Source organism: Opisthocomus hoazin, chromosome 3 (genome assembly GCF_030867145.1).
Source record: "Opisthocomus hoazin isolate bOpiHoa1 chromosome 3, bOpiHoa1.hap1, whole genome shotgun sequence".
NCBI lineage: Eukaryota > Metazoa > Chordata > Aves > Opisthocomiformes > Opisthocomidae > Opisthocomus > Opisthocomus hoazin.
In genome coordinates, this window is record NC_134416.1 from 96,795,638 (window position 1) to 96,823,191 (window position 27,554).

Sequence of the window (27,554 nt, forward strand, 5' to 3'; positions counted from 1 at the left end):
GGGGGAAAAAAAAAATAAAGAGGTGAATTTAGAAGTAAATTTTGTACAACAAACGACATACAAACGCGTACTATGGCAGCTAAGTCATCTGGACTTGTTAGAATCTGTGTGTTCCTTGCATATTTTAAAATATATTAGTGTAGCTGTGATGCTCAAACTGTTGAAGAAAGGTGAAGTTAATGATTGAGATGACAGTGGAGTGAGGAGGAGAGATGTAGTCTCTGAGAATTCAAACCTGAAAGAGATACTGAGGCAGGTATTTTTTTGCTAGGGCAGGAGGCGAGGAAGTACAGAAGAACAAATACTTCTGTGACATATTATGGAGTACATCTTGCTGTGTGTAGGTTGATAACTGCAGAGTCACAAAGCTAGCCTGAATTCTGGTATCTGTATGTACTTATTCTGGAATAAATTCTGAATTGGAAATACTTCTCATGAAACCGGTCTGACAGACTGGACTGCTTTTTCTTGTATTGGTCAAAGTAACAAAATGACTTGATGTGTAGAATGCAAATGCTTGGGTGCAGCTTCCCTGTGAATCCTGTGGTGTTTTTCTAAAATTGCTGAAAAAGTGGTTCTCAAAAAAAAAAAAAAAAAAAAAAGAGGGGAATGGAAGAGAAAAAGCTACCTTGAACTGATTGTCACCTAACTGGGAAATAACCTGTTGGAGTATTGGGTGTCTAACTACCTGAACTAGAAAAGCCTCCTGAAGTTCTAACCATGAGGTACAGATGGACTCTGAGATGTAATTTTTTGTTTCAGTTTTAAACCAGTCTACTCGAGTACAGATGTTCCCCACGCATACTTACACAAAGAGCAGCATTTTCTTACAAGGTGCAATTATCTTGGTTTCATATGAGAAACAGCACTTGATAACTTGTCCCGCTTTTGAAACATGCCATAAAAGCTCACTAACTTCACCTGAGTACTTTCAGACTAGGTAAAAAGGCATTTCCTGAAAAAACTGCACGACTGAGCCTGTTGGATTTTGGTGCTGTTTGGAGACCATTGACAAGACTGCTGTTAGTGACGTGCACCAGAGAGCAGTGATTCATGTCGGGTCACTCGTGAGCTGATCAGCTACTCATATGACACATCTTGGCATAAACAAAGACAGAGAAAATACCTCAGTACTGTGAGGGTTTTATATAAAAGGAAAGGGGTAAAAGTAGAAGTCTCACTGATGATAGTAGTAGCTTAATATGTTTTTGTTAAACCAAGACAAATAGGGGATTGAGTTGAATAAAGACTATTGTGAGCCAGGAAATTCCCACCGGATGCCTCATACGTTGTTGCTTTTAGTGTTTCTGTTTGTGTATGACACAGGACCATCAGGAACAAAGGAATTAAGAGTTATTTATTGGAAAAGGCCTAACAAAGCTCTCAGTATAGCTGACGAAAAAAATACGTCTTTGAGACTTTTTTGCATCATATTTACAATTTTGATATCTGGCTTACGACTAGATAGAGAGATTCCTTTCACCAAAAATCAAAGCTGTGTTAATTTATTCTATTTTAAATTTGCATGACAAGTTTTGTCTCCAACGTACAAAGATTTCAGGGTATGGTTTCTCAGAAGTGTAAGCGCCATACTTTAGAAATGGGTTTTCTCTGTGGTGTACTTGGAGCTGGGAGCCAACTAAAGTGGCATCCAAAATGACGTAAAGAATATGGGTTTTTTTCCTCTGCCATGTTGGAAAATCGCTTGATACAGGAGCTGCTCTGTGGGAAGGGCCCAGAGGACTGATCTGAGGTGACTGTGTGTAACAAGGCATTTGTTTAAAATGCTTGGAGAGTATTAAAGATGATTCAGCATAAGCTCTTCCCTGCTAGCTGCTGCTTGTGAAAGACGAATTTCCACCCTGAGCAATTGAGCACTTTTTACAGGGAGCTGGAATTAGTAGTGTTTGCTAGTTGAAACATAATTTTTTTTTTTTTTTAGATCTGTAGCTTGTGGCTGAGGATAGCATTGAGGGCTGCAGCAGACTTTCAGCTAAGTTTGGTAGCTTAGGAGCCCAGCGATCGCTCTGGAGCTGAGTGGAGGCCTGGGCTGTTGGACTCCCAGTCTTGTCATTTATCCTTCCTCTCTCCTGGGGCTTTTGTCTTGTTTTCATCCTGTCAGTTGCTGTGTAAAAATCCTCAGAGCTCTCTGCTTGGCAAGTGGGTCAGGATGGTCAAGACCAGACTTGTCTCTCTCTATTAGAATGAGACAACTCAGTTGTTTTTAATCTTATGTCCGACTTAAGAGGGTCATGGAATATAAGAATATGAATTTCCTTTTAAGTTTGTTTCTGGCATTGCACCTTGACAGAAACTCAAAACTGCTTTTGCCTTTTCTGAGTTTCATTTGGTGCCTCATGGGGAACATGTCCAGTGCAGGCAATCGCTGGAGACCTTGACAACTAAGCTTAGTGTCTCTGGCAAGCACATGCAGACTCTGCTGGGTAGGATAGTGGAGAATTTTAGAGTGACTGGTTTTATTCATTTGCTTTTGGCCTTTATTTCTAAGACATTTTTTAAAACTCTGTTCAATAACATGGATTTACAAAAAGAAGCTGATTTACAATGAGGCAATTCAGGACAGAGGATACTGTTTTTCTGTGTTTCCACGGGACAGGAGAAAACAGTCCACACAACTGTGGTTGAGAACATATATGTGAAATTTAGCTTGTAGAAATGTGTCTACTATTATGGAAGTGTTGATAAAGGCAGCCTACCAACATGAATTTAGTATTTAGTAATAGTAACATTTTGTTGTCACTAGCAAGGGGTTGGATATAAAATTACATTTTAGTGTAGAGACATTTTAGACTATGGTAAGTCTGTGCAATTGAATGAAGAAGATGAATACGTTTAAGTGGAACCGCTCAAAGTCAGATTTTTTGCCTACATAGTGGATTCAGAATTTCCTTGTTTTGCATTGCTAACAAAATTAAAAACTCTACTCTGGCAATTCAGAATCTGCACGTCAGAACGAGGTAAAAAGATAAATTAAATGCTTAAGCAGTATTCACCCACTCATCTTGGATATGCATTGGGTGTGAAATGCTATACACCTAAGCTCTGTGCTGGTAGTGAAAGCCGAGTGTCCTCTGAATGCTTGCCTACAAAGTAGCATAACTCTAAGTTTAATCTGTACAATTGCTGATTAAAAAGTTGAACACATAACAAAGCACTGTTGCTGGAAATGTCACACTGCCAGTCAAACTTGAACGTGACTGTAATGTGTAAGTGTAATGCTATGGTTATTTTTTGTTTCAATTTTTTTTTTTTTTTTGACATGTACTTCCTCAGTGTAGGGATTGTGACAATATGCTTATTGATATTCCCAAAATTCAATTTTAAACTCGTCTCTGAATGACAGTGTTGGCATTTAACTTGAAATAACTTCCATTTTGAAGTGGATATTCATGCAACACTGTAGGAGTTAGGTTTTCCAGAAGCATTCTGAAGACTAGTTTTGCAAACCAAAACGGTGTTATGCTGTGGGTTTTTTTGAACATTTGTGGGGGTTTTTTTATTATTATTTTTCAGGTGGCAGAGATAAGCGTGGAGGTCCCATTCTAACATTTCCAGCTCGTAGTAATCATGATAGAATACGACAAGAAGACCTTAGAAGGCTAATTTCATACCTAGCGTGTATTCCTAGGTAAGTGACGGTTACCTGATAAGCTATAAAACAAAATAAATGGTTTATGTTGCAGTACACCCACAAGCTAGAAGACTGAGCAGGTTAAGAAAATTAGCAAATTCATACCAAGTTCTGTCAGTGGCTGTTTTCAGACCTAAATAATTACTCTGCCTTGTAGAAGGAAGGCCGTTGGCAGAATTGCTGTGTGCTTTAGCTGGAAGTCATTTGTGTTGTGGAAATGACACTGCAATGCCATGCTGCTGTCACTGTGTTGAACATTACAAATACAACTGAATACATCAACAATTAGGAACATGCTGGTCATCATTCACAGTATGCCTTGTGTGGACTGAGGTCAGCACCACTCCTAACTCTTGTTTGTGTTAGGTAAGTTATAGTGTCCTGAAGTAGCACAGGAACAACCAGGAGAGAAATATGTAAAATTGCTTGTACAGGTCTCAGATAAACTGGTGGAGAGCTGTGTGAAGGTATTGATATAATTTTATTATCAACAATTTAAGCTATGAATTACAATATGCTGTTTAAATAAATGGGCAGGAGTCAAATCCAGCACTTGTGTGTTTATATATATAAAAATATCTATATAAAAGGTTTGTTCATGTAAAACTTTTTTCCTAGTAGTAACTGAATTGGGGACAAAAATGATCTTAAGAACCTGATTTTAAGTCCATCTCAGAGTTGAGCAACATTTGCTGCAGACTGCAGCAACTCTGTGCTGGAATATGTTTGCCTATGACCTCAAAGAGCAGTTGTCATTACAGTTGAAAAAAAAATCCTTGGGCAACATCCCTGAATGCAGTATCTTTCATATTTCTGTAACGTATTAATTTGTAGGCACTCTGATGTAATCAGGTGATGGTTTCACATTGACAGAAGTGCTTTCTTAAAAATAACTTCAAGACATCTAGCTGAGAGTATATATGGCCTTTGTTAAGAATAATTGTTGGTAATTCAATTATTCTGGTCTTTATTTCACCTTAAAGTGTTGGAGTGTTTAGTATTTTGTCTTTTTTGTTTCTTTGTGTGTTGTTGTTTCTTTGTTAAGTGGAGGATTTGGGGGCGAAAGTGGAAGGAGGAGGGGAAGAAATCTTGAGGTTTTTACCATTGAAATATCTCTTCTTCACATGTGAATGTTTGACATGTATTCTAGCCCTTTAGAGCTGCAACTTACTAGAGAAGTTAATAGATAAATATACATCAAAATATGCCAAAGAGATTTTCCTAGAGGTAATCTGGCAAAAGGTGTACGTTAGTTTAGCATCAATAGAATTAAAATAAAAAGAAAGTTAGTGCAGGTTTTTATGTCTCTGCAAGCATGGCAAAGCTTTGAGAATAAAGGGAACCTTATTAAAAGCAAGACTCATTTTCATACAAGTCATGTTTTAGGGACTGGTAATGCAACTCTTGCTAATTAAGAAGTCCCAATTAGTACAAATAGCCCCAAACAGTTGGTATGTTGATTAGTTATTACAGTACTGTTACTCTAGGTAGCTGAAGATTCAGACGTATCAGTTGTTTGGCAAAAGATCTGAACACTTAAGGTGATTCAGTCTCACAATTTTACTACTTTATTGATTTATTTCATTTAAAAATATTGCTAAATTTAAGTCATCAGTGCTGACTGGACCAGGTAGTAGTGTAGTTCAGGTTTACCTAGCAGATGACTTGGCTGACTAAAGCCTCCCAGAACAATTTTTGTGATCCTTGGCCAAAAGAGATTCACCTTTTTTCAGGTGATGGGGCCAAGTGACAGGAGAACACATCTGCATTGTATCACATGATGAGGGGCCACTTTGTACACCCAGTAGATGTGTGCCTAATGTGAATTAGTGGCAAGTACTTCTCGTGCAACGGTCAGTTTGTGTGGCAGGATAGCAATGGGCTGAGCAGCACTCATACAGTAGTATGCAGCCTGCCAATAATGAGTGTATCTTTAAAACAATAGTTGTTTCTATATTCCAAGCTACTCAATTTTAACGTATTTTCCTGCTACCACTGCAATTTCTGGCATTCCTATGGGCAGGTGGGACAGCTGGCATTTATCTTGATAAACTCCCTTTTTAAATGGTGTTTTTTTTCTTTTTTTTAAAAACCAACTTTAAAAAAACCTCCTCTTCTAAGGAACCTGTATTACCACTTCTTTCAGGAGCTCTGCTGCTCCCCTGCATCAGTCATAACTCATCTTTCTACAGTGTGGACAGTGAGGCTGTGTAAATTATGCCAGAGAAGCTTCCCTACTGCTTGGACACTCTGAAAACCTCACCACGTGAACTCCAGAACTGCGTTTGCATTAGTCACATCCCTGAAAGTGACTCATGTACTCAAACAATGGACATTTGGTCCCTTTTGATAGTCCGTTGGCTATGACACATTGCTTTTGAAATATTTTCCCTTTCCATGAACAAGGTCACGTAGCAAATTCTACTGGAACAAAATCAAAATTTCTGATGTTGGTGGTGATTGCCGCTTTTGATCAGTGGCAAGTACCAAGTGTACAAAAGGTATTGATGAAAAGAAATGAAATCTGCCATTCTCAGAAGAGTTGCTGGAGAATTTGGGTGTAAGGTCTGTCGACTTTTGGACAGAAAAAATGAGCTCAAATTTTGTAGAAACGGGTTGATGTGGCTTTCTTCACAGCCATAAAATGCATTCTTATCTATTAACTGTCCATAAATTGATCCTGTTACAGAAGGAGTAAAGTTCCCCCCCAGCCTAACACTCTTTAACTCTCAGGTAATAAGGCACTAGATCTGGAGAGTTTTAAAAAGTTGCGGAAGTGGTAGGTAAGAACATTATGCCATCTTCTGTCTTTTACAGGATCCCCTCAGCCATTAGAAGGGCATGAATATTGTCATCAGTAAAGAGTGTGTGTGCTCCGAAGAGTCAATTGTAAATGAATTACGTATTGCTGCTTCAGTAAACGGCGTGTTTAATGTGTGTAAGGTGAAGGAGAAACAAGACTGGAAAATGAATCATCATGAGAATAAACAATGAAAATGAGAGAGGAGATAAAGGCAGATTATCAAATCAGCAACAGGTGTAAAGCTATTGCCCACAAGCAGTTTGGTGGTGGGGTGAGAGAAGCTTCCTGAGAGGTTCATGAGATCTGTACATGTCAGCTAGTCAACAGTGAAACCCTAGGGTGTGACGGTTAGTTGAGGACACCAAGTTCGTTAGGCAGCGTGGTGCAGTAGAGTGCTGTGTTTGAAGTTGTAATGCTTGCTTGGTAACCTTTTCTTCTTTCTTCTGCAGTGAGGAAGTATGTAAACGAGGATTCACCGTCATTGTAGATATGCGTGGGTCAAAATGGGACTCCATAAAGCCTCTGCTGAAGATTTTACAGGAATCCTTTCCATGTTGTATTCATGTTGCACTGATAATCAAGCCAGACAATTTCTGGCAGAAACAGAGGACTAACTTTGGCAGCTCTAAGTTTGAGTTTGAGGTAATTTGCCCTATGGTACACAAATTTACATTTATTTCATGATTTTAAGTGTGCTCACTACTGATCAGCATTTTGAAAACTCTCAGATAAATTATGTCCCAGATGAGAGGAGGTGTACATTAGGCCAGTGGTGCAGAGGAAACGTGGTGTTCTTCATGTACTTAGGCTAGGTAGTTGTACGTGTTGTCATTTATGTTCTTTTTCTGAGCATGAGAAAGGTGGAATTAGGGTTTTATAACTAACGGTATAAAAGTTAGGTTTCATCTGTTTGTTGTCTTGTTCTGCATTGTGGTAATTCTGGTATCACCAGCATCCTGTGCAAAGGAGAGCAGCCAGCTGAGCCTTGCTGTTTTCCTGCTGCTGCCTTACAATACACAAAGTAAAAACTTCATGAAAACAGTAGTCGACAGAGTGGTTGCTATTTTCTCCTTAAGCATAGTGAGGTAAGAAAGAAATAAAATATTTCTCATTTGGGGAAATACCTGCAAGACAGGACGTTGATCAGACTTGATACCTGAAAAGAAGTGTATGAGAAAAGTAGTGTCACGTGGACTTCATGAGCAAAATGATCAACTCTTAAAAAGAGAAAAACAAAGACTTGAATGAAAATTTTCAAATTCATTTCAGTAACAGCATTTTTAAATTTTTATTTTTTAGACAAATATGGTGTCTCTGGAAGGCCTTACCAAAGTAGTTGATCCTTCTCAGCTAACCCCAGAATTTGATGGCTGTTTGGAGTACAACCATGAGGAGTGGATAGAAATCAGAGTTGCCTTTGAGGACTATATTAGCAATGCAACCCATATGCTGTCCAGATTGGAGGAGCTGCAAGATATACTGTCAAAAAAGGAGATGCCTCAGGACTTGGAAGGTGCTCGCAATATGATAGAGGAGCATTCACAATTAAAAAAGAAGGTCATTAAGGCCCCTATTGAGGACCTTGATGTGGAAGGACAAAAGCTGCTGCAGCGGATACAGAGCAGTGATAGCTTCCCTAAAAAGAACTCTGGGTCAGGGAATGCAGACTTACAGAACCTTTTACCCAAAGTATCCACCATGCTGGACAGGCTGCACTCAACACGGCAGCATCTGCATCAGATGTGGCATGTGCGGAAGTTGAAATTGGACCAATGTTTTCAGCTCAGGCTGTTTGAGCAGGATGCTGAAAAGGTAAGGTATTGGGGAGGGGAGCATAAATGGGCGCTGTCATTGAGAAGAACAGAGCTTGATAGACTTGAAAGATTTAACAAGGATAACTGCAAAAAGTAATTTTGGTCTTTAGATTCGATCACTAGCCTTTTAATGAGAAATAAAGGATTTCTTGATTGAGAGTGACTCTCTGTCTTCTGGAGTAAAGGGGATGGGATAGTAATTGTAAGCAGTAAAGAACACAGGTAGCTGTCACCAAAGAAAATTTTAAGTGGTAGTGACTTTAAAGTTTTTGTTTTGGTAATATTTTTGTTCCGAACAGATGCTTTTGCATGCATCAAGTGAAGATGAATGCTGTATACTTTAATAAATACAGATGACTACGGACTACAATGTTCTCCTTTTGAGTAACCCTTGGGATGTGAGTGACAGGCAGTTGACAAATTCTGAAGAGGCTGACATTGGGGAACTGCTTCACTGATGCAGGATTTAAAGTCCCAGGCTAAAAACTGATGTATCTCTTTTGACAGTGCATATGTCATTAACAAGGGACTGAGTGATCTCAGAATGTTTCGGGCTAACCAGTCTCTTCAAATGAGAAAGCCCTTGATTGTCATGGAATTTGAAGAGGAAATATGGCAGGCAATGCACTTTTAGATGAGCTCAAACAAGATGTATTTTCATATAGAATGGTTTTGCAATCACTTGTTGTTAACTTGTTACCATGGAACAAATAGCTTTAAGGAAGGGTGGGAAGTTTTTCTCCAGGAGAAGTAGTAACTAGACTATGCAATCAAGTAGTAAGTATTGTCTTTGTCAGATTTCTTAAAATAATTTATGTAAGAATGCCTGAACTGGGTGAGACCAAAGGTCCGTGTTAAAACAGTATCGAGCTCTCCAGCAGTGGTCATAAGCAGATGCATGGGGAAGAGTAAAAGCAGAGCAATCGTATATAATACTTCTCCTTCCTCTTTCTTCCTCTGTTTTCTTCCCCTGTACTTTCCCTTACGCTGATCATTTGAGCTCGCGGATTTTCTTTACTCTTAATCTGAATGTTTTCTGCTGTGTTCAAAAAAGAAAACATTTTTTACAAGTACCATTTAAAGTACTGTTTGAAGTAATTGTTTACTGAATGGGTATAGCTGTAAATGGTAGGGGTATGTTAAGAATTGAAAAAAACCTGGTCAAGTGAATTTACAGTTATAAAATTATTGAGAAAATAACAAGCTGTTGGTCTAATATTGCTCTTTGAGGCCTGAAATGCTAGTTGGCAACCTTTCAGACATGTTATTACCTCATTAATTACTGTTTATTACAGCATGAACAAAATACGTTTTGACAATGCTCACGTGTTATGGCAAGATATGTTGTTCATTTATTAATCTAAAAGTCGCCTAACTTTGGCTTTAAGAAACTCCTTGTGAAATACTGGAGCCTGTGGGATTGATCTCTGTCCTGCTTTATGGTAGCATAAGCTCTTATCTGTGTTTTCTACATTCCCAATTCCAAGAAGTCATCTATGTTAAATTAATGCATCTTTCTTTCGAAATGGAGGGAAATGTTAAGCACCTCAAAACGGGGTTGACAGCAGCTAACGTACTGGGGACTTCTCATCAAGCAGAAGATGATTGAAAAGTAGGTTTGTGTAGTATCCCAACTCACTTCTGGATTAAGGCCCTTGCCTTAATCTACTTGCATCTCTTGTTTCACTGCTGGTGTCAGATTGGATTTCATAGCTCAGGGCTTCTTTATAAGTGTTATGTCTATGTGGTTTAGTTAAGTGCTGGAAAGGGTTGGATCTTTGTTGGAAAAAATAGTGTATTGGATGGAGAGGAATAGTCATTCATTATGGAGGACTTGCACAAGTCTCTGCACAAGAAATCCGGGCTGGTTTGGGAGAAGGGGAGACTAAGAAGGGGCGAGGTGGGAGGGAATCTGATTGGAATTGCCCTATAGGTGTCTGAGGGCAGCAAAGTCAGACTGCCTAAGGAAAGGTGGTCACAAGCGGGACCACTGTCTAGTTTGAATAATGTTCTAACACATCTTCACTGTAGTCTAGACAAGAAACTGAAAACTTTAGGAGTATGTCATCAGCTGTCTCAGTTGTATAAGCTCTTAAAACTTTTTTTGGTTTACAGTCCTCACTGTGTTGTGGTCTATTTATAATTTGATTTGTCGTGTATATGGGTGAAATAATGGATTTGATAAAATTGCTCTGATAGCCAGACTATTTTACAAGATCTTTAAATAAGTACTTACTGCTCATTGCTACCATTTTTTTTCTGAAGAATCTGTTTCAGCTTATCCAGCATGTAGATGGGTCTTTTGAGCTGAGATATAGCAAAGATTTCAAGACCATTGGTGGGGAACATGTTAAACTTAACCTTTTCCAGTGTTGCTTGGTCTTTGAAAACTTTGTCTTCCAGTGCCACTGTTAACATACTGTGTACCTCTATTGAGGGTCGTCGGATAAAGTCTTTCCTAAATTTGTTTGAATAATAAAATGCATTTTTTTTTTTTTTAAAACAAACATACATATTTAAAAATTATCCTTAAACTTGTCTGGAAGAAGGTAATCTGTAACTCTGTGCTCAAGTATAGCTTTTTATTTTTTTAGCAATAGAAAAGTTGTTTTCTTTACTATAAGTTGTTTGTTTACTGTAACTTCTTTGTTGCAATGAAGTTTATGATTATGACTTTACTGTAGCTTGTTGAGATTAATGCCTGTAGTAAAGATTTAACGTCCTTCGCTGTTTGGTCCAGAAAGTCAGATTTCAGCAATGATTTGGTTAAGATGTACGATAACTTCTAATGGAAAGAGCCTCAGTGTTAATTTTCATGGCCTTGAATTCTTTGTGTCTTCTGTGTTCATGGATTTCTCACATTACTTGTCTATGATTTCTGCCATAACAAATTAGTGATTTTTTTTTTTCCTTAAATTTTTTTTTGTAGATGTTTGACTGGATCACACACAACAAAGGTCTGTTTCTGAACAGCTACACAGAGATTGGAACCAGTCACCCCCACGCAATGGAGCTTCAGACACAGCACAATCACTTTGCCATGAACTGTATGGTAAGAACAGACCTCACTTCACAGCACTGACAGGTTGTCTATTTGTTCTGTGTTAAGGTAGAATTCATAAATCATACACAAAAATCATTTCTTCTGTTACAAGTAGTGCAAATTTGTATTGGAGCAGTGAAGTTGTAAAACACAAAGGAGGAAAATAAAGCGTAGCCAAGTACAGAAGTACTGTGATCGAGCAACAAAATTATTTTGACCAGTTGCATTATTCAACACAACCTCAGCACTTCTCAAATATAAGCATCCACGCTTCTAGAACCTGGGATGGATGTTTGAGTACTGCTTTGAGTCTCGTAGGAAGTTTCAGAGAATCATGTGTAATATGGAATTTAGCACTCTATATGGAAAGAAATAGCTCTCAGGATCCCCTGAATAGATTGCAACTCAGAGAAAAAGTTCTGAGAAGTGGTGAGCAACAGCTGAGCCTGGTGCAGTGGTTTTCCATATTTCGAAGACGACACACTTCTCATTTCTGGCACAGTAGAATGGAACTAAAACAATTTTTTTGTTAAATATGATCTTAGGATGAACTGTCAGTAAGCTGCAATTAAAAATTTGAAGTTTAACTAGCAGTCAGTGGAAGCTCCTTATTTTCAGTTTCATGAGTTCCTGTTTGGACATGGTGACTAAATTCTCGAGTACATTTTAGGTCCTTTTCACGAGGAGGATTGGAGGTGTTTAAATAACTTTAGGAGTCTGGGCCTAAATCCAGTCCTTGTCTGTCATCTCAATGAAGGAAGAACACTACCAGTCTTGTTAGAAATTAGCATCGTTGGCAGCCCAAGGATGGGAATTGAATTAAAGTATGGTCAAAACAATGAACTCTTCCAAGAGGGTGTTTTTGTAGGACAGGACTACTAATTGTGGAAGGAGAATGTGGCAAAGTAAACTTACCTAGGTTATGCATCTTGCTGAAATAATGGAAGGACTAGTAAAGCAGCTCTTCCGTATGGTAAAGCTAGAGTTAAGGGATTAGAACACATGAGTAAAGAAGGTGTGTTTCCTTCTTTTGCAACTCGGGTATGTTTGCAAGAGTTTAAAAAAAAAAATCAGTATGAACTTTTTGAATTCAGTAAAGCAAATGCTGCAGAACATTGTAATGAAGTCATGTAACATGATATATGGATGTAACTTTGACCATTAGGTTTGGAAGGTATAGATTCACTCCATAGGCACGAGGAATTGCTCATTTATGGAGTACCTTGTTGTTGCTCACTGCTCTGTGTGTGATGTAGAGCAGAAAGAAACTTACAGAAGGAAGGACAGTGGGTATCATTAACTTCAGATGATTTTTGGAACTTAGTAATTTTGGATGGCCTTTCAGGCAGTTCTTGGGCTTGTACTCTAAAGGTTAATTTCTTCTTTTTACAGTCTGTCCTGGTGTTAGTCACTGTTCAGATGCTATCAACAGTAGGAAGCACTTGTGTGATGTAGCATAATCCCTCCTGCTCTGTTTTGGCTGTTACTCGTTTGCTGTTAATCTCTGTTTGCCTGTAGGAGTCAAATGCATTAATTACCCAGGACTTTTTCTCAGCCTGTACAATTTCTTGAAGCACGCAAGGAGCACCTTAAATTTGGGGCAAATTAAACAGTCCAGATATTCAAGAGGGGGAAAAACAAGCTCCAGTTTTTCAGTGTGTTTCTGTAGTATAGCCCCCCCAAAAATGTTTTTTTGGCACAGAATAGGAAAGTTCAAAACGGTCAGTCCCTGGTTTTGATTTAAGCAGCATTCAGATTTTCTGGATTTTATTTGGTTAAATGGCAAAAGCCTGAGATGTAGATTAAGGGGAAAGATTAAACTGAATGTGACATAAAAAAAAAGATGTGAGCTGATTGAATTTTGGCAGGCCTTATTTTTCATTAGCTTTTAAGTGGAAAAATGTCAGGCAATTTTAACTCCTGCAAGCATGTTCAGCTGTTCCCTGACCAGTCTTCATATACACTCTGTGCTTCACAAGTTACTGTTTGTTCACTGTTCCTGTCAGTGTAAGTCTTCAGTAATCACAGCTGATTGAAGATCTCTTAGGTGAATGCTCTAACACTAGAGGTGAAATTTAACTTTCAGCCCATCTACAACCATGTAAATGTATTCAATGGGATGGGCTAGAGGAAGGAAGAGTGGCAACTATGTATTAGGTTTATTATATGCAGGATGTTTTGAAGGCTTTTAATTGTGGCCCTAATTGAGCGTTAATAGATCTTTCTTTCCAGGTAGTTTCCTTAGGCTCACTTTAGGCGGGGAAGGGCTGTTCAAAGGATAAATGCTGCCTAAGCAGCTAAATGCAACCTCTTGCAGTTGCTCACAGCTTAACCCTGATAACTGATGTTGCAGCTGCTCTTCCCAGCGCATTGTGGTTGCCACAGGACACGTGCTCTCTTCACAGCAGGTGCTGCCCTCTGTCAATAGCTGGCTCTCCCATCTCCCCTTCCTTCCCAAGTAACAGCTTGGCTTTCCGAGAGGTGCAGGAGGGCAAATTCTGCAGCTGCTTATGCCAAACTTGGGTGACAAAGAGTGACGGCCTGTGGGTGACATGCCAAAACTTTAATCTGGTTTTCCAGTCTGAAATGAGCCACCTGGATGTAAACCATTCTGAAAGCTTCTTAGTTCCTGTCATGAACAGGAGTTGGTTACATCAAACACAAAGAGGATTTGCTGATTTTTTTTTTTTTTTCCTTGTGATGGCTTTCTGCCATTTTTAGAATCTGATTTTCAGTATTACAGCACATAGTAGTTGGAAGTGCAAATCAAATGTTATAAAACAAAAAGGTGAAGAATACTCTAGGGGAGGAGTTTTTACTGTACTTTAAGCAGTTTCATTACTAAGCGATATGTCTAGGAATCTTGTGTATTCGGTATGTGATAGACTCATGTGGTTACACTTCAAGGTAACAGGAATAAATTTGTGAAAATCTTAAGCTTAATATACAGACTTGTTCTCATTGCAATGAAACTGCCCTAGAGAAAAGCTGGGTAGGTGCAGTGATGTGCATTGAAGATGGACATACATGTGGTTACCATTGCTTAACACACAGGTTGATGTGGCTGGAAAGGCTGCTCTCTGGAAGATGGTTCACGTGTGCAGCTGTAGGTATGTGACCTACTATTACTGAATTCCAGAGGCTGTGCACTGATAAATGTCAAGGATGTGTCTTTATAGGGCAACTAGATACCATGTTCCCTAACTGTGGGGAAAAATAAAATCCCAATGATTCTCCTCTCTAAAGATGAGGATGGTTTTTCAGTACCATTTAAAAGGCCTGCTTTCAGGAACAGTAGATTGCTGTTGTCAAGTCCTGAGATGTATTTGTGTTAAGCAATACTCAGTTTCAGATTGAAGTTCCTCTGGGTAACTAAATCAGTGCTTCACTTCTCACGGCTTAACTGTGCCCCTCACTGCACAGGTGAGGGTCAAAATGATTGGGAAGTGATGCAGACAAAACGAAACTTTCCTTGGAGAAAGCTGGCCCTGGCTACTAGTAAAGGGCCTGCTATGACTGCTTCTTGTCTCGGGGTTGATAGTGTCATCAGTAGAAGCTATGTTTATTGGCCATTATCTGGAAAGTCCTGTGTCAGTTGTAAGCATATTGCTAAGTTGATGAATAATGTTCTTGGAACAGGCTGTTTGCATGTACTAGACCACTTTATCAAGGTAGTAATCAAATAATTTATGTCAGAGATGACCACTAGTGAGAGTTTTGGGAGCTTAAAGTAAAAGTGTGAACACAACGCTTGAATCTCACTGGCTTTACAGAGTTAAAAGTTACAGAGACGACTTGCTTGGCATGCTCAAATCCGGCCGCAGGGACCTGGTACAAATGAAAACATTAAGAAGGTCAGGTGAGGTAAAATCAGTTTAGCTGACAGCTAGTGTGACTTTTTTGCTTCCTTTGTACTACTGATGTATTTCACTCTGGAGATTATTTTTATTTTAAGTATATATTTTTGTAACCATACAGAGTGGTCACTTGAGAGAGATTTAAGCACAATTCTAGACTGCCCTGGGTCCTCTGAGACTTCAGCAAGTCAGAGCAAAACTACAAGCTGTGAATTGTGCATTCTTTCTCAGATTGGTTTGAAATGCAGATTTTTCACATAAGATTTTATGCAGAATGGTGAATGGTAGTAAGTTAGCTCTTGTGTCTTGGGGGAGACATGTCTGTTTTGTGGTTTTCAGAGTTTTGTTTTTGTTTGGTTTGATTTTTAAACAAATATGTTGTTCAGGCAGGGCTTTCAGTAAAAATAAATAAATAAAGGTTAAATGGTAAAATCTTTCAACTGTCCACCCAATCTAGTGTCCCTGACCGACAAGACAAAGACTCAAAATAGGCATGGGGCAGTAGAATGCGTAAAACTTACTCAAGTTCTTAGTAGTTCTGAATAACCATAGTTTAAGCAAACCATGGATTTCTCATGTTCTTGAAGTTCAAGGAACGTACAGCTGTGGATCCTGGTCAGACTGGGAGGATGTCTTTTGAGTGCACAGCCGTAAGGGATTCTTTCTGGTGCCAGAGCAATTAATGCTTAAACACAGTGTCTGGATGCCACCAACCTGAGAAGAGACTGAAAAGGCAAAATGAGTTCAGGCTCTTTCCAGCTTCCGAGGAGGAGTACTCTGAAGTCAACAAGATGAAATAGAATAGGCTAGATGTGCAACTCTTAAGAAGTAAGAAGCGAATAAACAGATTTTAAAAAGTAATCAGCTGTTTAGGTGTTAATACAGCAACAAGTGTGTTCAAGTCAGTGGATCACAAATTAAAGGAATATACAGTGGTGTTACTACAAAGAAGGAAATCTTATTTCACTCTTGATACTTATTGATGGTGCTGAACTTAAGATTTGTAAAGAAATTGCTCTAATTTGGTTGGTCCTACTAGAGAACTAGGTCCAGCTTAGAGCCCTGTACTTGATGCAGTAATGGGTAACATCCAGATGAAAAAGACGTGGCTGTAGGGAGAAGTTGAAGCCATGGGCATTTACTATGAGAAAGTGAAGGTAAATGAACAGTAAGAGAGGAAAGAGGAAAGAAGATGGTGTTGGTGTTGGACTATATAGCCTTGCAGTAAGATTCCCCAGGTCCACCATGAAAAATGTAGGCGAGAGAGATGATAAATTTGAAGAAAGTTAGAGTGAAGTTACATTTCGCTCATTTCAGTGCTGACAGCAATGGTTACATACTTACTGAGAGTATTTTGAAGATCCTTGTAGTCCAAGAACAGATTAAACACTTTCCTGAATTGTAGTCTGGATGTCACTGAGTTTATTTTTTTTTTTTTCCAGGGAAGAGATCAGGTGATACCTTTTAGTTGTTCTGCAGCCCTCACCTTTTAAGTTTGGATTCCCAAACTCAGGGTTTTACCGTTGCTGCAAGAGCAAGAATAGAAGAGATAGAAAACATTTAAATCCTTAAAGCAGATATTATTTCATACATTAATGCTACACCTTGTCTTGGTGGCTGTTTGTGGGTGAAGTGGCAGGTAATTTGGAAATTCCATTGCTGAAATATTGTTATCACAGACAAATAATTGAAACTCACTACAGTCTGTATAGAGGTGCCAGTTGTGATGCTTATGGACCATGTTACTGGGTTGATTGTTTTTAACACTGAATGCTTAATAGTCTCTGTGTCTGAGAACTACTGTTTGAAATCTTAGAGCTAAACAAACGTTTTCTAAATGGATCTGGGATAATCAGGAAATAAAATAGAACCTTCAGGGCGTCTGCCAGTTCTGTTTTGTATAGAGTGTGACAGAAGTTCAGTTAAGCTGGCAGGCTGTCACCTATGTTTTCCCCTGTGTACTTGCCTTTCAGGCATACACCAAAGAATGACACAGTGCACTACAGCTTGTGTTAGACTACGAATCTGTGTTGCCTTGCTGAGCAATACTTTTTAATATGTACACTCCCTGAAGGGAATAATTCTACAATGAGGAGCTTTCCAGATATTGCAAGGTGTCTTTTCAGCTTCTGGCTAAAGGGCATTGTGAGAGAAAATAGTCGTACTAAGTACATTCATGTACTTACTGTATGTACTGTATTGCAGTAACTTGAATTGCTCCCTCTTTAGTTTTGTTACAATCGTCATGTGTAACACAATGAAAGAAATGCAGTATCACTTTAGCCTTTCACTCTTTAGACAGTTGATACACATTTAGAAGCTGCAGATGTTTCATGTGGATTCATGGGATGTAAATGAGATGGCTGACTAAATCTTTAATAGTTACTACCTGATAGGTGTTGCTTCTTTAACTAAAATGAGGGTGTAAATCCATGCAATGAATAAGAGGTCAGTTCCTGGGGAATGAGCACCAGCTTACTGGAAACAGTGCTTCTCAAGCAGTGTACGAAATATGCATTTGTCATATAATAATGACAGTGGACCTGCCTGTCCTTTTAGAAAAGTGAACAAAATTTGTTAACCTTCAAGGATCACTTAAAAACAGTCCAACTGTAGTGAGTTGCTATTTGAGATTCTTTGTCCCCCTTAGCTAAATCTGTCTCTCTTGGGTCATTGCATTCTAAAATGTTGAGACTTAAACCTTTCATAGATATATCAGGTAGTGAGGGATATGACAGTGGAGAGTGGGGAAAAAAAACATTGAGATTATTATAAGATTTTTTTTTTTTTGAGGAATGTAGTATACATAGCTTGGAAAGTGTTCAACTGTCAGCAGATTAATTGATACTCATATACGACTACAGAAGGTATTCTTCCACACTTGTGGAGCCAGATCGCCATGGGAAAATGAATGCATTTTAACCAGAGCTCAGTTGTTATTTGTTTAAATTCATATTTATGGTGCCCTTCCTTCATATCTAACTGATGTTCCAGAATTTCCAAAATTCCTTTATTGTGATACACAAACAGTTCAAATGGCAATCTCATATAGCTTTTATTCTTTTCTCTTTTGACACTTGGCTTTTTTCACACCACTGTAATGACAATGTAATGCCTTTCTAGATTAATTTAGCAGTCTTGTGTTTATGCAACATACACTTTAACAGGCCTAAATGCTCTCTAGTCTTAAAATTTGTTGGAAATAGCAGTTCTGTTCTCTTCCAGTTGTTTGGCTGTGCTTAAGAGCAGAGCGTAGATGTGTGGGATAACCTAAAAAATGAGAAGATAGTATTGTGCAGAAAGGAAAGAGAGCCAACATGATGCTGCTGTGCTCAATTTAAGTGGACCAGCTAAGGTGTAGGCTGTGAGGTATGCTCCTGCTTGCATACGTGCTTACAGTTAGAATTAATAGAGACCTGTGCCAATTAGCATTCAGGTGAGTCAGCACAGTGAATCCTGGAGGAACTGCAACACTTGCTCTGGCCAGTTAGTGTCAGGCTCTGGGCAGTGGCTTGATGCCAACAGGTAATGGTTCCACCTCAGATGCTCAGCATCTGCACAGCGTTTGGTGTCCATGTGCCAGCGTTCTCTCCTGACCGCTCTTACTGGCAAGGGTATAGTCAGATTTTGACACAGGCTGCCAGTCACATCTCTCTAGAGTAGTATAACCACACAGTTTTCCAGCAATTTCAGGTTTTGTCCTTCTGTTACTTGTTGATCTGTGGCCTTTGCTGAGGCTTGTTGCAGTCGGTTCTGTCCCACCTGGACTCAGTTCCTCAACCCTTTATCGGGGAAGGTTGCGATACTGCTGCTGAGCAGGTAGCTAACTGCTCCGTGGCATTTCCTGCATCCTGACGTTCCAGAAAGCACTGTGTGGACAAGAGGGAAAAATATTTTGCTGCAGAATGTTGAGATTTTAACAGCATTTGTTGTTTTGTTCCCAACTGTTCTGTGTGATAGTGGTTAGCAGTTTGGCCCCACATGTAAGTTTTTGATATATATGTGAGAATGAGTGCACCTAACAGAAGTAGCCAATGGATGCAGCGGTTTGTGCTGCAGTTCCTGCAGAAAGGGCCAGCAGCTCTGCTTAGAACAGCATCCGTGTCCTTGGCAATGGGGGTGATGCACCCCACGGCGCAATCCCCGGCTACTGCTGGACGATCTCTGTAACACCAGAAGCCTCAACTGTGAGGGAGCTCCAGAAGGAGGACGCAGCTCTGCAGGTCTGGGGCTGCAGGGAATGCTTGTGGCCTCTTACCAAGGCTGGGGCAGCATGAGATGGTTTCCTTGCCCACAGGAGGTGTGCAGTTGTTGAGGATCTGTGTCACCAAGTAAAGGAGCTGCAGGAGGAGGCCAGCAGTCTGCACAGCATCTCAGAGATAATGAGAAAGAGATTGACCGGATCATTTCCAACACTCTGCAGCTTCAAGAGCCTAAACTACCAACTGCACTGAAGGGAGGAGGGTCAGGCAGAGTCTGTGCCTGTATGTTTGGGGAGTGGAGACTCCCATGATGAAGAAGGTTGGAAGACAGTGGCTTCTGGCACTAGGAGGAAGGTTTCTGCTCCACCTGAAGATTTGCAGCTACAGAGTAGGTTCACCGACCTCATGGCTGATGAAGAGCTGGGAGCTGTTAAATAAAGCATTTGTGCCATCTGAGTCTGAGCCACACAGAATGCCAAAAGGAAGATGCAAGTGATAGTAATGGGAGAGTCCCTTCTGCAAGGATCAGAGACTCCCGTCTGCCAGCCTGAATCGTTCTCTGTGGAAGCTTGCTGCTGGCTCCAGAGACAATGGTCAAGGGCACAGGAACCCAGGTGGTTTTCTTCTCAAGCCTGCTGGTGAGTGGGTAGATGGATCCTGCAGGTCAACAGCTGTTTACACACCTGATTTTGGCAACAGTGTTTTGGTTTCTGCAACCGTGGGACTCTCTGAGGATCAAGGATTGCTATTCAGTTAAGTGGGGCAAAAGTATCTTTGCCAGCAGGCCAGACAAGCTGATAAGAAGAGCTTTAGGGTAAGAATGATAGGAGAGAGAGAAGAGGACCAACAATCAAGTGACAAGTGGTGGACTGGGTTGGCAAGCAATGGGTGAGCAAAAAGGATGCTACAGTCAACAAAACGGCTGAACTGGGGTTGCTCCAGGTATACACACAGAAATTGGGATGTGCCTACAGGACAGCATTATGTGGAAAGCTCTCATTCCCTTTCTGGGAAGTCACCATGACCAAGTTCTTCTCTGAAGTGCCTGTGTGGCATGCTTGTGTTGTACAAGGAGAGGCAGAGAGAGCTGGGATTGGTTACCCTGGGTAAAGGAACCCTTAGGAGGGATCTTGCATGTATAAAAGTCTAAGTGTCTGATGGGAGGTAGTAAAGAATACAGAACCAGGCTTTTCTCCATGGTATCCAGTAATGGAACAATAGGCAATGGGCACAAGCTGAAATATGAGAAATTCCATTTAAACATCAGAAACACTGGAACAGGTTGCCCAGAGAGATTGTGGTCTCTCCATCCTTAGAGATTCTCAAAACCCCACTGGGACGTGACCCTGAGCAACCTGTTCTAATTGAACCTGCTTTGAGCAGGGGTTTGGAATGGATGATCTCCAACCTCAAGAATCCTGTGATTCCAAGAGCTTCATTCTAGATGTATGAGAGTCAGCCCAGTTGAAAGAAGTAACTCAGCATTATATAAACGTAGCTGTGGAAGAGCTACTTGAAAACCTTTTGGTGAAGTTGTTCTTGTTTCTGGCTTTGCAAGAATCAGAAACTTTTGATTGCATCCTTTGAAAAATCTTGTTTGCTCATTCAGAAATCAGAAAAGGAACAAATTTTAGACACTTTAGGCCGAAACGGGTATGTGAACTAAAAGGCAAGAAAGTTAGTGACCCAAGAGCCATCACTGAGTAATGTCAGTATGCTAGAGTACTCTTCTGATCTTTGACCTTATTTGTCTAGTTTTCAGTGCTAGCTTTGAGGCAGTATAGTGACAGGAAAATAAAATCTAAAACTGTTGAACTTAGAACTCAGAGTTCTGTATGAAAAGTAGAAATACTTTCAGAAGTTGATGTAAAGATTTGTAGAGTGATGTTGCACACATGCATACCCTGGATAGATCAAGTGCTTGCTAATTGTACTTTGATTTTCCTATATTGTGTGTGTCTGAATGTCTTGTTGACTTGAACGTTTGTAAACATTCATATTGAGGCTGCTGCGAAATATGGTTAGCTTTTCCTCTTCTTTGTAACAATGGGCCTTCAAATGGTATGATTTTATTTAAGCTGACCATTAACGTTGGCTTGAGACTCTCTGGTCCTTTCAAGTTGTCCCTCTCCGTTGTCAGTAATACAGATAGACTGTTACATTATATGTCTAGATTCCAAAGTTAGGTGTGCACAAACTTGGCAAATAAAACCAGTCTATTAAGCAGTACTGTAATCAAGAAGAATTTTACAGAAGTATACATCTGTATTTAAGTGGTCTGCTAACTTCCACTAATTTTTCCCTCCTTCTCCATAGAATGTGTATGTAAACATAAACCGCATCATGTCAGTAGCGAATCGCCTGGTCGAGTCTGGCCATTATGCTTCACAGCAAATTAAACAGATTGCCAGTCAGTTGGAGCAAGAATGGAAGGCGTTTGCTGCAGCCCTGGATGAACGTAGCACGTTGCTGGATATGTCCTCCATCTTCCATCAGAAAGCTGAACAGGTTAGTGAACGGGGAGGGCGCCAACAAAAGTTTCCCTGCTGGAATCATGAGTTGCACTGTTTGCTTTTGATTTAGACAGAAGTACAAGAGTGTGATTGAAAAGGTCGGTAGGAAAGCTAGAGTGTTCATTTCTGCCCGTTTCAGCTGATACTCACACAAAAACTTTTTCTCCTCAGAACAGCCCACTGCGCTTATATTCTCCACAAAATGCCTTGTCCATATCAATGCAAGATAAAACATAGCCAAATTAGATATATGAATCAAAATGAAGTGGACATAAATGCTTAACTATATGAAGCTTTTAAGTCAAAAGAAAGGAAAAAATTTAGTATCGTCAATATTGATATAATGCCTTTGCTACATCAAGAAATCATCACTTGGTCTATTGTCCACACCACTCCACCCCAAGCAATCCATGAGTATCAAAATTTAACTCACAGTAATTGCTTATAGAAAGTTAAGTTGAACTGGCATGAAAGTTGAGAAGTTATCTTCTGAATCTGAAATTGTGGTGGGAGATGTTTGCTTAGTATCCCATAAGAGTTTCCTCCTGTGTTAAACAAAAATTTTAGCTTTCGGCCTATACCAATTATTTTAATTGAGTCATTAACCATGTGTAACTGCCAGAGAAGAGGTATATGTAGGGGAAGTAGGAATAAATATCCTCGAGTTAATAATCTTGATGGTGAAAGCATGTTTTCCCCTCAAGGGAATTCAGTTCTGAAGGAGTTGCCATGTGCATACTGTTGAGTCACCCACTGATATTATAAACTGTCTGCTCTGTATATCTCTGGTGAATTTGGAAAGCAGAGGTTCTTGGGTGATTATGGCTCACTGAAGCTCTCGTGTGCTGTATGGCTGCTGTAGATACTTTTCTTTCCATTTGTCTTGCTAAATTGGATTCAAGAAAAGGTCTCATGTCTGATATAACTTCATTTTGGAATAAAGGAAGGAACCACTTGGGAACTGATAACTGCAGAAATAGAGAGAGGCAGCACACCTTATTTTAAGATTTTTTTTTTTTTTTCCTGATTTCTACTATGCAAATATTCAACTTCATAAATGTCCAGAAATTAGAAATGTGGACACATTAAGATGCAAATACACATTGCTTTTCATTATGTTAGTGGTGACATTGGTTTAACTGTCCTTAGACTGAGTAAGGTAAAGTGTACAAACTGATGCCACAATTATAAGTATTTTTAGCAGGTTTTATGGGAAAGCCAAATAAAAAGGAGATGAAGGAATTGTTTTCTGATACAAAAGTCACCAACCAGCTTGAAGCAGTTGATAGACACAGTGTGGTACCTTATCAGTATTGATACTTTTCTAAGCACTTGGGTTATTCAGGTTTACATTTAGCACTCTCAGCCATATGCATAGGAGAGAGGTGGTGAGACAGGCACAGATAGGTATACCCTGAGTCAAATGCTGTCCTTTTGCATAAGAAAATGATGTTCATCTGAAGTCAGAGGAGTAAATTTTGTGTGTGTGTGCTGGGCAACTGTGGTGAGGGTTGGTGTTACCTTCTTCAGCACTAAATGTAAGTGTAAATAGGAGGAAAGAAAAGAATGAGAGAAAATAGTGCAGCATCTGCTGGGATTAATTTACTTACTCTTTAATTGCTCCTTCTGCAGTTTTCATTTTATGATTAACTGTGATGGATTATCGTAGTTGCTTTGTAAGATACCTGGCTCTGATATATGAGCTGTTTCATTAACAGTGGAGAGTGAGTTCAAGGAAAGAGGGTTTGGAGTGAGAGGAATGACCACTTTAGAGACTGGTGATGCTTGACCTACATAAAAAGATGATTAGAAAATAAGCAGCTAAAGAAATAACACATCCTTCTTGAATACATGTGTTCTCTTGCAAGTGACAGGTAACTGTCACTGCCTACTACTGCCAGACACAGTGAAGGCTGCACCCAGCTATCAATGCCTGCCGACTGGTGCAAGAGGTGTAGCTCTGTGGGCCCACATGGAGCTGCTTTTAATGTTCGGTGTTTAACGGTAGAGATTTTTAAGACTGTTGCTTGATGAAATGAGGATTAATAAGTATCTTGGAATTAAGTACTCTATCACCCTTCCTCCCAGCTTTCAAACAATAATGGAGTACCTGAAATTGTCTATGGATTACTTTTTTCTCACAAGACTACATGTGCTCCAGGAATTAAGATATGTACGATGAGAGAAATGGCTTGGTCTCTTAAAACTTTTGAGACTTGAACTTGACATGAATAGAGGACAAGTTTAGTTTACAGATACACACATGATTGGCTGTACAAAGTTTAAGAGCTATGAAAACTCCTAGAAAAACAGATTCTTTCCTCCTCTTCCTTTCCTAGCATAACAAGGGTTTAAAATTCATGCCCCCTAGCTGTCAAAAATAAGTTGACAGAATTTCTGCTGTGCAGACTGGCTATGGTGCTAGTTTCTTGTCTGTCAAGACAGCTTAAACTTTAGAGAGAACTTTAATTGTCTGCAGAAGAGATTCTGTTGCAGTATCCTCAATTTCCGCTGAAAGGCTTGACTTGAGCAGCCATGCTGACATAGCTGTGTGTTCAAAGTTCAGTGTTAGTCCTAAGAGACCCCTGCTTAAGTTGTAAAGCCCTTACATGCTTGCTGCTGTAGTACCTTGCCAAATGGATTTAGTGCTTCTCTGTGTGCAGCAGTTAGTGCTTTGGGGACTGAAGTGTGAATTTGCAGTGCTTTAAGACTGCTTTGCCTCCTTGAAGATCTCTTTCCAGCAAAAGACAACCATGGAGTGTTTCAGTGACCAGTTCACCATTAAGTTTTTGTGTGTGTTTGTGTGCATGTGCACACACGTGCAGAGTAACTTGGTTTTCTCTGAAGATTTAAAAAAGGTGAGGTGGTACCTCATGATACCATGAGTATCTGCACTGGGAGTTCGTGGGTAAGAGCTGAGGTTCTGGACTTGAAAATTGTAGCATGTTTTATCTCTTTGTGTAGCCACGACCTTAACTGGCTTTCATGCATCTGAAGTGGTAGGTGCAGGGTAAACGTCATCTTAGCTGCAAAGTCAAGAAAAGGAGCAAGAGTAAACTTGAAGCATCAGTATTGCCAACAGTTTAATTGGTTCTGAATGCTGCCAACATACAGCTAAGCCTGCCTGTCTGTGAACAGCTCAGAGTTCCATATAACTAAAAGCACAAGTATAGTCAGACTTGAATATTTGTTTGTATGCTGCTATAAACTTCATTTTGGTCAGTTCAGAGAGAAATACATTAAACATTTTTCCTTTCAAAAAAGTCTTTTCAGTGGCTGTCACACGAATGCCAGTCTTTTTGTATATTACCAGTATGTGCGCACTTATTGATAGAACCCCAAATTAAGCAGAATGTTTTTTTCTCTATTGCAGTACATGAGCAACGTGGACTCATGGTGTAAAGCCTGTGGTGAGGTGGAGCTTCCCTCAGAACTGCAAGATTTAGAAGATGCTATCCATCATCATCAAGGGATATATGAGCATATTACCTTGGCTTACTCTGAGGTAAGTGTCTTGTTTGTTTCCTTAGGCTGCTGACTTGATAACTCAAGTACCAGGCTTCTGTTTTAATTTAATATACTGGACTTTGCCTCTGGTGTTCAAAAGTTAAGTTTTAAGTCTTCCTCTTAATCTTCTGAAAGAAATTTAAAAGGCAAGATGAGAGTATGTGTGGTGCAAACAACCCATGCAGTGTACTAAGTATGTTCTCATTTACATTTGCATATTGATACCTTTTAATAGCATTATGATACTATCATTTAAACACTTGAAGGGAAGCTAGCTGGGTATTCCTTGGGAAAGTACTCTGTTGGAATGGATTGCTTGAAGTGTGTTTTGAAAATCCATCTTTGAAATTGCCTCACAAAAAAGGCTGAGTCATCAAAGTGTGTCACTTGACAAGCCGAAAGTTCTGTTCTTGGTTCTGCCAACCTCAAAGACACTTGAATGAGCCAGCATGCCTACGTAGTCACCATTAGTAAGGTTAGCATATCCTGTGCTGCTGCTCTAATCTTGGATTCTGCACACACGTGAAGTAATATTATTTCTCAGTATTTCTGCTAGCTGTATTTACAACTTAAGATAAAATGCTTATTCTGAAGGTGGCCTAGAAAGCGATGACAAAAGTATCTATTGTTTCTCTTCAAATTTTAAGTTCCCTCATGTGCTTCAGTTAGCTGAAGTGAGAGATCAATAACGAAGTCAATACTTATCTAGCTAACAGATATTTTCTGTATTTCCTATTGAGCTTTTTTTGCTTTCTTTTTCCAGGGTTGTTCTCATCACAGGGCAAAACTATTTCTGCTGTTAAATTAGACTAATGTTATTCTGGATTAAATAAAATCGTTTCTGTTCTCATGAAAATTGCATAAAATTATGCATTTGATTAAATCATGATAAAAAATGATCAGTGGACACGGGATAGCTTAGGCCACAGTTTGCACCTTTTTTTAAAAGGAAGTCATGTGCAACTGAATTAGTGGTAGTGATTTATACATTACATTAAAGATAAAACTACTTTCTGATGAGCCAGCTCTATTGTGGGCAGCTGAATCGGAAGTCTGGTCACATTTCATTTAGCAGTAAAGGAGGGTAAGATCAGTGCTGATCATCAGTCCCATTGTTAGAATATCAAAACTGGGTTTTTTGAATACCTGCCATCTTAGGACCCGTGCATAAACTTTATTACCGTGAGTCAGATGTCCAGAGTTCACATGAGTTGTTGTTCTTTTGTGTAAAATACACACTCATATCCCTGTTGCTGATCTGTGCCACCTTGCTGTGCCAGCTCATCTAATGACGGACTGAAGGACACCTTTGGTGATAAGACTTGTGGTCTTACTACACATACCTGTTTTAACTCATTCTTGAGAGCATATTGTGTAGCGAGGTTCTTTTCTGCATTATAACCTCTCTTCACTGGGAGGATCCCTTTGTAAAACAAGGGATAGAGACGTAGCAGGTTGGTTGTCGATTTATGTGAAGAGAGGCAATCTGGGCTGCGTGCTCCATGAGAGTGCAGCAAGGAATAAGAGGGCTAGGGCTGTCTAGAATAACGATTATAAAGCATTGAAGTTATAATAGTGGGATTTTTTTGTTTGTTTTGTTTTGAATTGTTTTTTCTGTGTTTTTTCTCATCGGGGATGTGACTGAATTAAAGCCTGCTGTTAAGTGTGAATAAGTACTGTGGATTGCCGTGTTAAATACTGTTTGCTTCCTGGTGGTCCATAATGAAAATAAATTACATGAGTAGATTATAGGATTGCTCTGGCAAATGCCTTGAAAATTTATTTAGGATTTAAAAGCTGTACCTTTTGACCGTCATCGCTTGAGATTTTAACAAAATCTTCATTGATACTGCTTAAAAATAAAAAAAAAATTAGGTGCCTTTCTTCTGATTTCAGGTCATTATCCCCATCTAGTAAAGCAATAGCTTTGTCTTTAGCTGCCAGAACTGGTGCAGAAATAAGAGTTGTATGTCTATGTACAAGGCACATTCTTCCTCTGGACAGAAGATTTTATTTTGCCTTATTTAAACACACATTCCTTTTCGAAGATTGATGGAGTTGTCTTTCTGTGTGAAGATATTACAGAACTATTGCTTATCGTTATTAGATGTATGACTTCATTTCTCTTACAGCACGGAGCTCCTTTCATTTTGTGATGAATGA

General features: G+C 39.5%; 1 protein-coding gene across 2 annotated transcripts in view; it reads left to right on the forward strand.

Moving 5' to 3' along the window:
* TRIO (trio Rho guanine nucleotide exchange factor) overlaps nt 1–27,554 on the forward strand; it is a 254,705-nt gene that overhangs the window by 70,172 nt on the left and 156,979 nt on the right. For both annotated transcript variants that reach the window (XM_075417109.1, XM_075417110.1), the window contains exons 3-8: nt 3,535–3,649; nt 6,905–7,097; nt 7,755–8,267; nt 11,199–11,321; nt 21,688–21,879; nt 25,258–25,389. In XM_075417109.1, the coding sequence (XP_075273224.1) occupies nt 3,535–3,649; nt 6,905–7,097; nt 7,755–8,267; nt 11,199–11,321; nt 21,688–21,879; nt 25,258–25,389 (1,268 nt within the window). The remainder of the gene's footprint in view (nt 1–3,534; nt 3,650–6,904; nt 7,098–7,754; nt 8,268–11,198; nt 11,322–21,687; nt 21,880–25,257; nt 25,390–27,554) is intronic.